The sequence below is a fragment of the Lepus europaeus genome, chromosome 1 (assembly GCF_033115175.1).
Source record: "Lepus europaeus isolate LE1 chromosome 1, mLepTim1.pri, whole genome shotgun sequence".
NCBI lineage: Eukaryota > Metazoa > Chordata > Mammalia > Lagomorpha > Leporidae > Lepus > Lepus europaeus.
In genome coordinates, this window is record NC_084827.1 from 18,490,865 (window position 1) to 18,506,191 (window position 15,327).

At 43.9% G+C, this 15,327-nt stretch overlaps 1 protein-coding gene across 1 annotated transcript; it reads right to left on the minus strand.

Moving 5' to 3' along the window:
- Nucleotides 1-4,029: 4,029 nt before the first annotated feature.
- SSMEM1 (serine rich single-pass membrane protein 1) lies at nucleotides 4,030-15,079 on the minus strand. Its single transcript, XM_062198235.1, has 3 exons — nucleotides 14,897-15,079; nucleotides 6,703-6,757; nucleotides 4,030-4,796 (listed from the first exon to the last, which is right to left on the minus strand). The coding sequence occupies exons 1-3, from the start codon at nucleotides 15,077-15,079 to the stop codon at nucleotides 4,300-4,302; spliced, it is 735 nt and encodes a 244-aa protein (XP_062054219.1). The 3' UTR covers nucleotides 4,030-4,299.
- Nucleotides 15,080-15,327: the final 248 nt, after the last annotated feature.

The following is a 15,327-nucleotide window of genomic DNA, read 5'->3' on the forward strand; positions in this document are numbered from 1 at the left end:
TCCCACCAAAACCACACCCTCCTCAGTCATGAAGGGCAGACATTAGTCCAGAGCTTGAGACTGCCCAACCCTGTAGCCCATGGTTATCAGCTCCCTCACTCCCCAATTTCTCTCCAAACCCTTTTTACATGTATATATGTGCAGTCCTCCCTTCGTACCCTGGGGGATTGGTTCCAAGACACAGATACCAAATACTGTGGATGCTCAAGTCCCTTACATAAAATGGCTTACTTAGGGTTTGCATATAGCCTACACATATCTTTCCATATACTTTAAATCATCTCTAGATTACTCAACTTACTATGTGATGTAAAGGCTGTTTAAATAGTTGTTATGTTGTTTAGGAAGTGACGAGAAAAAAATCATTGCACCTGTTCAGTAGCGATGCCATCACTGTGTGCCTAACTATGTGACCATGATCAAAAAACACACGGTTGACTGATCCCTGGATGAGGAACCAGCGGAAACGGAAGGTCAACTATATATATATCCTATTCTTCGTTGCATCAATCTCAGTTGGACTCTTCTCTGCATCCCATAGAGCTGCACCCCAGTTCTTCATCAGAATTCCGGTACTTGATGGAAGCAGACGTTGCTACAGAGGAAAGTTCTGACGCTCATCTGCATGGATGGGCCACACCTTTCCTCTGTGAACGCCATGCTTGCCCCAAGGCAGCCCACCCAGAGAAGCGACAGCTGTCAGACATGGAAACTAAAGAAGGCCCGGACTGCCCCTTCCAGCAGGCAGAGAAAGAGGGACCGCCAAGCAGCCCAGGGCTCTCCCCCTGAGAGCCCAAGCCGCACTCTGCACAAAGGCACCTTCCAGCCACCAGTGTGTCCACAGCCCTGGTTTCAGAAGCCATCTCCGACTTCACCACTTCTGCCCCGCACTCATCAGTCCAGTCCCACACTTCTGCTTCTCACCCCACCTTGTCCTCACTACCTTATCCCTCTGATTCGATCCTGTTCTCTCCTTGGCTTCGGATACCCTCCCAGCAATGTTTAGCCTGTTTTGGATTTAATGCTCTTACAGATTATCCTAGTTAAACCCCACCCCCAATACTCAACCCTGATTCCCACTTATATGAAGCCATCTCCCACACTCTGTGGTCTCTTCCAGCCCCATGGATGAGATCAGCAAGAGTAGCAGTATTTGACACCAACAAGACTCCAGTTAATATGTGATTGGTCTAATATTCTAACTGTACAAGCAAGAGCCCTCAGTCTTTCATTTGGACAATAAATAACTATCCACTGCCTTTCTCCATAGGCCCTGGTGAGAATGTATCCGTTTGGGCATCATTCACGATTGTGTGGGAAGCAATGGTTAACTTACCTTGAAAGCAGGATCTCCGTCTCTGGAGAATAGCAATTAAGCTCATAGTAATTAAGAGCCCAAATTCCAAAGCCAGATAATAGATCTAAACCCCTCTTCCACAACTTACAGCTGGATTTTGAATTTGGTTTTTTTTGCTGGGGCTACTACTTTGATAAGCAGGATAATTTAGCCTTCTTGTTCCTACCAGGCTGGAAATGTCAGAATTAGTCACTAAATTGTGGCTGCAGCCCCTGGCTCCGCAGGCTCTGCTTGCCCAGCTCTTTCCCTTGCATTCATGAATCCCTTTGTACATGGATTCACACATTGCTGCCTTGTGCTAGGCCACGGAGACACAAAGAAACATGGACTCTATCTTTAAGGGTGGATGAATTTATCTAGGGGACAGAGACTTGCACATAGGAGTACATTCATCAAAATGTTAAAGAAGCTGAGATAGAGAGGCCCCCCGGGGGGGGGCATACCAGGGCACCAGGAAGGGCACGGCGGGCTCTGCCTGATGGAGCAAGGCGAAGGAGGGTGCCAAGCAGTAAGGAAAGTCTTTGTGGACAAGGTAGGTGCTTGAGCTGAATCTCAAAGTTGTTCTGCTTCTCACCTTTGTCCTCAGGTCTGTTTCAATCCTGAGGTAATTAGAACAAGACAAAGTCTCCACAAACAGGCTCAGAACTGTCACCCATGTTCTGGATCCTAGTAGCCTAATCCAGGGGTTGGGGATCCCACACTGCCTCCCAGGTCTCTGGTACAATCAGTGAGGCAATCTGCTCTCATCAGGGAATGACTCCCAGTCCCAAAGTCTCAGCTCTCTGGTTGCTGTCCCCCCCTGACCTCTATGAAAAGTTCTCAGCATTAGGCTACAGTCTTAACCCTAGGTAATATCCACATCCTTCCCCAAGACGTAAGCCCTTCTTTGAATTCTGGCCCCGTGGAATGCCCTGCTGCCTTATCTTGCACTAGCCAGCACTCTCCTCTGGAATGTGGGCCTGGTTGTACCCCAGCTGGGGTTCTGCCATCCACTGAAGATGGCCAGCCACCTGCTAATGCTTGCTTAAGTTCCCCACAGCCAGGGGCCCCACTTAACTGGAAAACTTAGCTCCAACCATGCCTGGATGGTTTGGCAAAAGAATCTTGCTTTTTTTTTTTTTTAACAGATGTATTTTTTACAAAGAATTTATTTATTTGAAAGGCAAAGTGACAGAGAGGGGAAGACAGAGAAGATATTTTCCACACCAAAGATGCTCACTTGAAACACTTTAGTCAGGCTCCTCTGAACCCTCTTCTCAACTAATCCTTGACCTTGGTTCCGTCCTGTCTTTGGTCTGCCCGGAACAGTTTCCTAAAACTTATTTATTTTAAAGGCAAAAAGACAGAGAGAGAGAGAGAGAGAGAGAGAGAGAGAGAGAGAAAGGAGAACCCTTCAGCTATTGGCTCATTGTCCAAATGCCCAGAACAGCTGGGGCAGGGCCAGGTTGAAGCCAGGACTCAGTCTGGGCCTCCCACATAGGTGGCAGAGATCCAAGTATCTGCACATCTCATGCTGCCTCCCCCGGTGGGCATCAGCAGAAAGCTGGAATCAGGAGCAGGGCTGCGACTCTAACCCAGGCAATCTGACATGGGACGTGGGCATCCCAAGGGCATCTAAACTGCTTCAACAAAAACCCATACCCCCACCCCACCTACAACCAGTTTTAGCAAGAATCCTGCTGAGTTAAGCAAAAGTCCTTGATATATGATCACCCTTAACGTCTGACCAAGTTCCTCATCCTCCACCTTTGATGTTTAAGTCCTTGACTTGCTTTAGAAGAATTGTTTGGCCAGTTCAGCAGGAATTCCCTGTATCCTTGATGCCTCCTTGTAGTAATTTTTCATCCACTGACCCCTGCATTCTGCTCTTTTTATGTAATTTATGCATTTATCTTATTTATTTGGAAGGAAGAAAGATCTCCCATCTGCTGGTTCACTCCCAAAATGCCCACAATAGCCAAGGCTCAGTCAGGATGAAGCCAAGGACCTGGAACTCAATCTGGGTCTCCCACCTGGGTGGCCAGGACTCGAGGACTTGAGTCATCACCTGCTGCCTCCCAAGGTGCACATTAGCAGGGAACTGGGAGTATTGTTGGAACTCCAATCAGGCACTCTGATATGGGTTTTTAGTGTCTCAAGAAGTACCGTAACTGTTACGTAGGCCAAACACTTGCCCCTGTTCTTTCCTGCAGCTGTAAATCCCAACCTGTTCTTGCTGTTTTTGAAGCCAAGCTCCATTTAGATCCCCTATGCCCTCTATTTCAATAGTCTTAAATAAAGTCTTTTGTGTCGTTTTAGCAATTATCAGACTAATTTTTAGCATTTGCTATATCTCTTGGCCAACAACTATGGACAGCCCTCAGCCCAACTGCCCTTCTGAGTCATACTCCCTCACCTCCCTGGACTACTCCAGGAATCAGAGCTTATTCCAGGCTCTTAAGCACCTCTTGCCTACCATCCCCTAGCTGATTTTTGTAGGACATTGTAGAGTCACCCGGGGATATAAACCTAGACAATGGGGCCAATTCTATTCCAACCAACTTCACCTAATTCATGCACTCAGCCAGATGATCAAATCATGAATAAATGTAAATAGTTTCTCAACATCAATGTATTTTCAAGGAGCTTCCATATTTGTACCATAGACATAAATAAAATACATAAAATACTCAAGGCATAAAATATCTCTCTTGGGCTCTTTTAAATAAAAATAAATCATAGTGGAAGCAGATTTTTGATGTTCCAATGGTGCCATGAACAAATTTGTTGGCCTTTTTTGGAACAAGGAATTGTCTGAGATTTTACCTCTTGGGTTTCAAGTATGATTTTGTTGTTAGTAGAGAGACTTTATTGCAAGTCTCCCCACCTATGACTGTGGTGATTTTTCATGTTTTATTCATCTCTTTCATTTGGCTTCCAGTAAAATAAGGATCTGATAGAATTCAAAATTTACTGAATTTTGTGTTAATTTCAGGGGTAGACGTTTCCTCTTGAGTATCTCCCTTCATGGGGGTTGCTATCGAAGTGTTTTGTAGGAAATGGCGTGTCAACCATTCATTGGTCCTCATGGCCTTGCAGTGGAGGCAGGGCCTCTCCCGGATTTGGTAACCAACCAGACTCCCTTGCCTCTGCGCTATTTTTCTCCTCATAACACTGGATGGTGACGGCTGGTGTTCACTTTCACTCTCCTTCCACGAGGAGGCTCCCGAGTTAGACTCTTCAGTGTCGCACTCACTGGTGTCGCTATCACGATGGTTCTGATTCACCTGGTTGAACTGAAAATGGAGCTTGGCTCGTTTTTGTTCAAGATAGGCATTGATCAAAGCCACTTCTGAGTCAGTTACAGGGGTGAACTGGTTCTGCTTTGGTTTCTTCATCATTTGTGAAGAGTCCCAGGGACCATCTTTGTTTTGCCGCTTATAGTAAGGATCTTTGCTTGCTAACAATCAACAGAACAAAGCAACAAGTTAGGCACATCGCTGGTTACCATAGCTTCACATCCCCTAAGGCAGGCTATGGTAAGTGTGGACTCACTCTTACTGGCCAGTTGTTAAGCTACCACTTTCATGTGGTCATCTGCAAGTGTTGGCAGCTGTCTGATCTTCCAGTGTGATACACTCTCTCCAACGGACCAGAGGGGTCAGAGAGATGACTGCAGTTGTGTGGACCCCAAGTTTAAGATGGAGGGAAAAGGTCTCCAGAGTTTTCCAGATTTACCTTGAAGATGTAAATATTCAAGTGTATATGTGATCGTGATTTGGGTAGCAGGAACTAAGAAGAATCTTTACTTTGTATGGCAGTGTGCTAGAGTTGATGCACCAGCTCACAAGAGGTGATAAACTTTTAGGAATTTTATGAGATTATTAAACACAACCATTACTAAAAATTAAATTATACAGACTTACAATTAAATCAAGTTGCTAAAAAATATTACTGAATATTTGAAATCCATTACTTCCTAATTATCTTACTACATTTTAGTATTCTGTGTGCTCTTGCAGTTATTTATATCTGTTGTATCTGAATGTTAGAAATAATGTGTAAGAGGCTGGCCCCGCAGCTCATTAGGCTAATCCTCAGCCTGCGGCACCGGCACCCCAGGTTCTAGTCCCGGTTGGGGTGCCGCTTCTGTCCCGATTGCTCCTCTTCCAGTCCAGCTCTCTGCTGTGGCCCAGGAAGGCAGTGGAGGATGGCCCAAATCCTTGGGCCCTGTACCTGCATGGGAGACTAGGAGGAAGCACCTGGCTCCTGGCTTCAGATCAGCGCAGCGCGCCAGCCCGAGCAGCCATTTGGCGGGTGAACCAACGGAAGGAAGACCTTTTTCTCTGTCTCTCCCTCACTGTCTAACTCTACCTGTCAAAAAAAAAAAAAAGAAAAGAAAAAAGAAAAGAAATAATGTGTAAGAGTGTACTACTGTGCATTTCTTCCCAAGTTAATGCTCAGTGACATCATGTTGGCAAGCCTGAAATCGCTTTGGGGAGAGTTTTTATGTCAAGAAAATCAACACACTTTAAAGATCAGGGCTTGATTATTGGTTTTCTTGATTGTCTACATTTAAGAAAGTGATCGAGAACCTGTTACCAATATACATTATATTTCAGTGTCATGACTATTGCCATCCCTCTGGGAATAGGACCAAAGATGAAATATTCTTCCAGTATTCTAAAACTATTATCTGTTTCACCAAAGAAGTCACTTGCATCACTAACAATCAAGTTAAGTTCCAACATACATCTTCTAGTTCACTTTCATTTTATTCCTTAACTTAAAGGGAAAATAACATTCATACTAGAATTGTACTTGTTCATCAATTACAGGCATGGTTTGGTTAAAGATGCTAGAATCCAGCAAAATCAAAGAGTATTTTGTGTAAATCCATTCTCTGTATGGAATTTAACAGAAAGAGTACCATGTATTTCATCATATGTGAACTGTGTGATATATATCCTTTAAATCAATAAAATTTTTAATAAACATGTATACAAACACATTTTTGGAGATTCAGTTGTCAAACATTTACCAGTAAACTACTGCATGGAGGTCACATACAGCTCTAACAATAACATAACAGCACTAACAATGAAAGTATGCAAAGGCCAAGACAAATGAAGGGCAAATGCTGAGGAGAGACAGCTTGAGCCCTACGTACAGTCGTCCATAGCTCTGTGGCTCTGCCAAAGCAGCCAAGCTGTCCTTCTGCACTAGAAAGGACAGAAGCCAATGGGCCTCTGCTGGTGCAGAGAGGCCTTCCAACACCCTTGGCTGCTCCCATCTACTGTTTGCTTTCTACATTCAGCACACAGCTCTCTCAGCACTGCTAATACCAAATGTGCACTGGCTCTCACCTTTACTTACGGAAGCACTTGTCCCACGGTCTTCATCCTTTTTATACTCAGACATCTGTTTCAGAAATATAAATTGGTAAGCGTGATCTCAGTTTGTTGTTTTTCACTAATATGTACTTAAGAAATGCTACTGTCCAATGACCCTTGACAAAGTCTAACTTTAAACATCCAATGTAGTTAAACAAGTACTCATCGAGTCCCACTGCCAGTGATTCTACTTCCCCTGCCCATTAAGAAGACCACGCTTTTTGCCCCATGCCAGCGAAGAGTGCCTCGTTGCCCCATGTCAGCAGAAAGTAGCTCTAAAAACAGATCATCGTCCCTCTACCCATCCTGGACTTTTGGGACTAATGTAACCCCATACAACTCCTGTTTTATAAAAAACGAAAGGGGGGAATGTTAGTAAAATGGCGCAATCTATACCTTGACACCATCCTAGGCTCTAGCCGCTCCCCCCTCCCCGCCGCCACTGTTGGAAGCCAGATGGCCACATGGCCCAACTACCGGTGTCAGCCCCACCCCCATCCTAAATGGGATTCGCTGCTCCTACTTCCCTGCCCGCCCCCAGCAAAGTTTTAAAAAGACCTGTTCCTGAGGCCAGCACCATGGCTCACTTGATTAATCCTCCGCCTGTGGCGCCAGCATCCCATGTGGGCACTGGGTTCTAGTCCCAGCTGCGCTTCTTCCAGTCCAGCTCTCTGCTGTGGCTCGGGAGGGCAGTGGAGGATAGCCCAGGTGCTTGGGCCCCTGCACCTGCATGGGAGACCAGGAAGAGGCACCTGGCTCCTGGCTTCGGATTGGCCAGTGCCAGCCATAGTGGCCATTTGGGGAGTGGGCCAACGGAAGGAAGACCTTTCTCTCTCTCTCTCTCTCTCTCACTGTCTATAACTCTACCTGTCAGATAAATTTAAAAAAAAAAAAAAAAAAAGGACTTGTTCCTGAACACGTGGCTCTCTCTCTTCCTCTCTGTCTCCGGACCTCTGTCTCTCTCTCTCTGTCTTGTTCTCTCTTACACTCTCCTTCTCTTCGCCCCTTTCCTCCAGTCTGCCGTGTTTCCCCCAATAAACTCTTTCCTTTACAAAAAAAAAAAAAAAAAAAGAGAGAGAGACCATGCTTTGATAACAGAATCTGCCAAAATGCTTTGAATCATGCAAAATGGCAGACGGGAGAGACAATAATACTGATATAAAGTTTCCCTGTGCCCATTTACATTGCAGAAAAATATTACTTAAAAACAGATTTGACAGTACTCAGATTAGCCTAGTTTCTAAAAGGAGACTTGATCTTTACTGATAGTTCTTTAAAAAGATGTCTAGGGCCAGCACCGCAGCTCACTTGGCTAATCCTCCACCTGCAGCGCTGGCACCCCGGGTTCTAGTCCCGGCTGCTCCTCTTCCAGTCCAGCTCTCTGCTGTGGCCCGGGAAGGCAGTGGAGGATGGCCCAGGTACTTGGGCCCTGCACCTGCATGGGAGACCAGGAGGAAGCGCCTGGCCCCTAGTTTTGGATTGGCGCAGCACACTGACCATAGCGGCTTTTTTGGGGATGAACCAACAGAAAAGGAAGACCTTTCTCTTTGTCTCTCTCTCTCTCACTGTCTAACTCTGCCTGTCAAAAAAAAAAAAAAATGTCTAGGGACTGGTGTTTGGTGCAGCAGTTAAGATGCTGCTTGGAATTTTCCATATCCTGTATCAGAAGGCCTGGTTCAAGTCCCAGCTCCCTGCCTTCCAATCCAGCTTCCAAATAGTACATTTCCTTGGAGGCAAGAGGTAATGGCTCTGTCATACACATAGGAGCCCTGGATTGAGTGTGAGGCTCCTGGCTTCAACCTGTCCCAGTCCTGGCTGCTTGGGGCACGTGGGGAGTGGACCAGTGGATAGAAATCTCTCTCTCTCTCTCTCTCTTTCTGCCCTTCAAATAAAACAAAAATAAATGATTTTTTTTAAATTACAATGTCTGATCAAGACATCTATATTCACAAAGTCCTTTACCTGGATTCAATATCTCTCTAATCCTTCAGAAAGTGTTATCCAAAATGCAACCATAATATACTTATTATCTGTGAATATGGCAACCAGAGAAATGAATTTCATTGAATAGTTCCAAGTGAAACTAATTCTATCCCTTAGGGCATGGGTTTGACTCCATTTGTATTGCCCATATCCCATATAGAAGTGCCTACACTCAAGTCTCAACTCTACTCAACTTTAGCTTCCTGCCAATGCATACCTTAGGAAGCAGCATGTGATACTCAACAGCTTGGGTCCCTCCTACCCACGTGGGTGACCTATATTGAGTTACTGGCTCCTGGCTTCAGCCTGGCCCAGGCTCAATGGTTGTGGGCATTTTGGGGAGTGACCAGCAGATAAAAGATCCCTGTGTCCCTCTGTCTATCTCTTTTGAAGAAAATGAAATTGAAACTTTTTAAAGTTTAAGTGGTGAAATCGATTTTTTCCTTTGATTTTTAAAAATTGTCTATAGTTTTCAAATACATGATTCTTAAAATTTATAGAAGGCATTGGACCTTCTGGTAAATGTTTTATTAAGTTCTTATCTAAGGGTTGAAACGGTTTGCTAAGTATTCATGTAATATTGCTATTGTCAGCAAGTGATCTAGGACTTGCTCCCTCATTTCTCTATTCTAAGCCCAACTTGTTCTTTCATTTCTCTATTCTCTTCAAGGTAGGGAACTAATTCTATTATGAAGGAATCTGTAGGACGCACAATTTAATCTTTAGACCTTATAAAAGAGATGGCTAACATTTTTCTGTAATAGCATAGCCAAAATAAGAGCTTAAATAATAATCTCATAGCTAGATTCACATCGCCATCAGCGAAGTATACAGTAAGTAGAAAAAAAAAAAACCTCCCTTTCAGACCAAAGGGAAAGAAAGTTTTAAAGTGAGAATATAATTTTCCTCATGGGCATTGTCTACCTTAGAAAAACTACTACAGAACATGCCTGTGACTATAGACTTGTAGTTCAGGCCACCAAAGATTAGAGATGGGACATGGGCACTCCCTTGACTTGCATCCTCTGGTCTGCTTTTTTTTTTTTTTTTTTTTTTTTTTGACAGGCAGAGTGGACAGTGAGAGAGAGACAGAGAGAAAGGTCTTCCTTTTGCCGTTGGTTCACCCTCCAATGGCCGCCGCGGTAGCGCGCCACGGCCGGCGCACCGCGCTGTTCCGATGGCAGGAGCCAGGCGCTTCTCCTGGTCTCCCATGGGGTGCAGAGCCCAAGGACTTGGGCCATCCTCCACTGCACTCCCTGGCCACAGCAGAGAGCTGGCCTGGAAGAGGGGCAACCGGGACAGGATCGGTGCCCCGACCGGGACTAGAACCCGGTGTGCCGGCGCCGCAAGGCGGAGGATTAGCCTGTTGAGCCACGGCGCCGGCCGTCTGGTCTGCTTTAACACAAACCAGGAGGAAAAGAAAGCTAGGCATCAGAAGCAATGGGTGGCAGGCCTATTAATGGCTGATCTGTACGGTGATCTGCCCTCAAGGAGACCCAACAGGCCAGTCCACTGCAGTGGCTTTCAATGTGGTAAGTCTGGGCTTCAGCAGAAGTCAGCTTGTGAAGAGCCCTGGCAGCTCTGCCAAGAGTTGGGTCACTGGAAATGGACCTGCCCTGGAGTCGAAGGATGCCCATGTCAGAGCCACAGATCTTATTGGCTCCAAGCTGAAAAGCCCTTCACTCAGCCCATCTTCCAAAGTGACCACTGCAGCTGAGGGTATGGTCAAGTAGGGTCAGCAACATTACAGGCAGAACTGTAAATTTCTTGTTAGAGATGCCACCTGCCTTTACCTGGCCAGCTCTCCTCCCAGGCCAGCCAAGTAATGAAAGTCAACAGAGTGCCTTCCCCTAGGAGGTTCACACCTCCCTTAGGATATACCCCATGTGAAGAGATAGATAGGTCTGGGCCTCTTAACTTACAAGGCCTAAAGCCCAACAGATTATTATCAAGCCCCTTCTATCAGGTTCTATTTGCCTCTCAATCAGAAAACTTAATTGTAGCTTAGACAGCACCTTTCTTAGCTCCTCTAATAATGACTCTGTCCTTTGTTCTAGACCCTGTCTAGTGCACTTGGGCCTCATTCCTTTGTAATCATAACCTCTACTCTACCACCAATGGCTCTACTCCCAACCTGTGTGTACTGATGGTCCTCTTCCCCACTTAATGCTGTATAATTGTTCAGACCTGGTAAATGCCACTCTTAGGATCATTGGTTACTATCCTCACCCTGTCTTTTATGACCTTGTCTAAATATGATCAGAGTCGGGGAACTTGGAAGGCTTCCATAGCCTTGGCAACTCATGACGACAGCCTAGGGTGGTTACTGGCGCCATAAACTAGAGTGTCAATTTGTTGCGTCAACAACAGGAGCCACTGTGCGCTTGCTCCTGATGTGGGATCTCTGTCCTTAATGTACTGTACATTTTGATTTAATGCTATAACTAGTACTCAAACAGTATGTTTCACTTTGTGTTTCTATGTGGGTGCAAACTGTTGAAATCTTTACTTAATGTATACTAAATTGATCTTCTGTATATAAAGAGAATTGAAAATGAATCTTAATGTGAATGGAAGGGGAGAGGGAGCGGGAGAGGGGAGGGTTGCGGGTGGGAGGGAAATTATGGGAAGGGGAAGCCATTGTAATCCATAAGCTGTATACTGGAAATTTATATTCATTAAATAAAAGTTTAAAAAAAAATTGTCTATAGTTAGAAAAAAATGAATTTATGTAGAAAATCAGACATCCTTTGATTTCAACAGTGCCATACTTGGGTATTTGTAACTACAATGTAAAATCCTTGGCCTATTCCTTCTGTAATATCTGTAATATCTGATCTGATCTGATGGCAGGCAAGTATTTCCAGTGACCTACCTCTTTGCTTTTTGTGTTACACAAACTATTCTCTGGAAACCTTTAGAACAGAGCTCTCTTTTAATGTATCTCTTTAAAAAAAAAATGCTTTGGGGAGAGCCTTAAGTATTTTAAATATACTATATATACAAAAGATAATTAAAAGATTAGAAGTTTATATGACTAAAAGTTAATAGCAATTGGTTATTTCTATATATAATCTGAATAATTTGTATTTTATCTATAAAATTTCTACATTTTCTATAATTTACACACTTATAATGAGGGAGGAAGGTGTTTAAAACACTCACTAGATTTATATCATTTCCAAAGAAAGATTCCACATTTGATGTCAAATCAACATGTAAGCACAAAATAAAAAGAAAGATTTGCATGAAGTTAAGTGGAATCACATGAACTACACTTAGTGACAGAAAGCACTCTATGAGCTGTCCTCGCGTGTGACTGAGCGAGCGAGCGAGGCAGCAGATCCCTGAGGGGCAGGGGAGAAAATCTCGGCTGTGCTGTCTCTCTGCCACTCACCAATTCTGTGAGCTCATCAAGCTGCCTACCAACTCCTTTCAAGCTCAGTCTCCACAGGCAAAATCGGGAGCTTGGCCTAGTCCTGTCCAGAAAACACCAGCACTAGCGATTTGAATACACACTAAACAGATACATCAGCGAATTATAGTATTAATGGTCTCTGAAATCAAGAGGGTAACTGCATCGAAAAAAGTGGCAAATCCAGAGATCAGAGCGCTTCATACTGGAGGTAATCACCACCACATTTCCATCATGCTTTTCCCATTACCTCGAGGTTTGCAAATAGGCTCATGGTTCAGCAGAGACAATGAAGAAGTTCAAAGTGAAGGGAAAATTCCAACCTCCTCATATGGTTCTCAGATTGCAAATCTGGGACCCTTCAGAAGAAGCGGTCTAGCCAATTGGAACTGCCACAAGGCTGCAAAGCGAAAGACGAAACCTCGAAGATAATGAGGGTTTTAATCAATCCTGAAAAGGTTTAATTCAACACTACAAACTATGCTCTGAAGCAAACAAATACTGTAGCAGGAAATCCATGGCTGCGCCCCCTCTGTCACTGACCACTTGTGTGACACTGGACACGTCACCTAATTTCCTTGGGCATTATCTGTAATAAGGAGAGTGGGTAAGGAGGTCCTATTGACCTGGACCACAGGCCTGCTTGAGGTCCTGGAAGCTCGGGCTTCTGTGACTCCAAAGAGCTGATGCAAGCAAAGGGGCAGGGGAACAGCTCAGACCTCTTCAGCCATCTTAGTGATGAAATTGCCATGATCAATTTTAATTTTTTGTTAATTTTCTAAAGTAGCTTTTCTTGCCAGCCAGACAAATTCAATATACTTAACTAGGGAGTCTAAGACACATCTGAGTTATCATTATTCTAAATCTTCTTTTTGGCAAAGTATTTAAGAAGCATTTAGACTTCAGATGAAACTTCTTGGCTGGGAGCTGGTGGGAAGAGTCTTTGATTATTATAATGGAATCCAGCTGGCACACGCATAACCAACTTTCTTTTCTCTATACAGAGCTGAGAGAAAACTCAGTCTAGCTGGCTGTTGCCAGTGCAGAGCTCAGGCTGTAATGCTAAATGATGGTGGTTTGCTTAACCATCAGCCTGGGAAGGCCAGCAAGGATCCCACGTCAGCAGTTCTTAAAAACTTGGTTATTCATAATATGTTGAGGCATCACAGTCCTGTTAAAGTGGGCTGTTTTCCTCCTAAAGGGATGCTATTTTCTTTTGTCATTGGGTAGTAAGAAATGACTTTAATTCTGCATCTTACTCTAGGTGAAAAGTGCATTGCTTTATTTACACGTCTCCTATCAATATAACAACTTTTGTATCTTTGGTTAGAATTACACTACTATATGGGCCAGCAATGTGGTACAGTGAGTTGTGTCACTTGTGACAACAGCATCCCATATTGGAGCACCAGTTTGAGTCCCACTTGCTCAGCTTCTGATTCAGCTTCCTGCTAATACACCTGGGAAAGCAGTGGAAGATAGTCCACATAGGAAACCAGGACAGAGTTCCTGGATCCTAGCTTCAGCCTACCAGAGACCTAGCATTGCAGCCATTGGGGATGCAAAATCAATCTCTCTCTCTTTCTTTCCCCCTCCCCCCACCCCCTGTCACTCTGCCTTTCAAATAAATAAATATTTAAAGAAAGAATTACATGACTACAAAAGGAATTTGGGAGTCATAAACCAGTAGGGAAGTTTACAGTACACAGCTTATGGATATGGACAAATTGAAAACAACCTACTTAACACTACAGATTTTTATAGTACAACCATAGGCAGAAAATTATGCAATCATTAAAAGTAATGCTGAGTGCAAGTAATTTGGGAAAGTATTTACAATACCTTATTAAGTTTTTAAAGAGCTAGATATAGGGTGGGTTTTAGCCTAGTAGCCTGCTGGAAGGGTGGGCAGGTTAAGCCACTGCTTGGGACACCCACATACCATATTAGAACTCCTGCTACTTTAGGCTTCCAAACCAGCTTCCTGCTAACAAGTCTTCCTGATTTGTGCCTGGTCCAGCCCTGGCTGCTGCAGGCATTTTGAAAGTGAACCAGTGGATGGAAGATTCATCTCTTCCCCTGTCTCTCTCCATGACTCTGCCTTTTAAATAAATAAATTATATATATATATATATATATATATATATTTAATTTCCTAGTTAAGATGCCCACATCCCACCCGTTCAATACCCAGCTAGGATTCCAGCCTCCTGTTAATGCAGACCTTGGGAGGGAGCTGTGATGGCCCAAGTCACAGGGCCCCTGCCACCATGTCAGGGAGGCCTGGACTGAGATGGCTCCTGGCCATCATGCGCATCTGGGACATGAACAGGTCTCTCTCCATATGTATGTATCTCTATGTGACATTCTCTCTATCTGTCTCCGTGATTCTACCTCTCAAATAGAAAAAAAAAATCTTTTTAAAGGATATGAAAATATACCCAATACAATGCCAACCCTGTAAGAGCAAAGAGAGATGGAGAGATACTGGGATAGAGAAAAAGAAACAATACAACAAAACAAAACAAACAACCCTAAAAATACATACTCCAAAATGGTAACAGCGATTATCTCTGGGAAATAGGATTATAGTAGTTTTAAATTTTCTGCTTCTTCCTTTTCTATATTCTTGGAATTTCTAGAATGAGCCTACATTATTTTTCAAACTAAAAACCACAGATTTTCAAAAAGTAGTTTCATCAAAGTAAAGTCAATTTATGAAAAATCCTCTGGTAAAGATACTATTTAAAAAGAAAAAGGATATCCTACCCAGATAGAAGCCCGTGAGCAGAGCATCAGGACCAAGATAACAACAAAATACCAAAGCAGGAAGCTCCCTATCGTCCCACAAGAGTCATCCTTCCGGCACTCAGCATCCTGGTTTGGAATGGTAAGACTTAAAGGTATGGGGGGAGGATCTACCTCCCAAAATAAGGAAAAGAGGTCTCCCATGATGGCTCCTTGCTTAGAAAATAAAACATGCTCAAAGGGATGAAGATGACTGGGAACTGGCTCATTCCATGCTGCGTGACAACTTCCTTGGCGACCTATTGTGACATCTACTTAAGCAACCATTACAGGAACTGACAAACACTTCTTGAACTTCTAAGGCTTTGGGAGATTGATCCCAATGATTTCTATGGAAGTTTATGGTAATTTCCTCCATATCTCAATATGGTGTGATCTATTATACTCTTTTT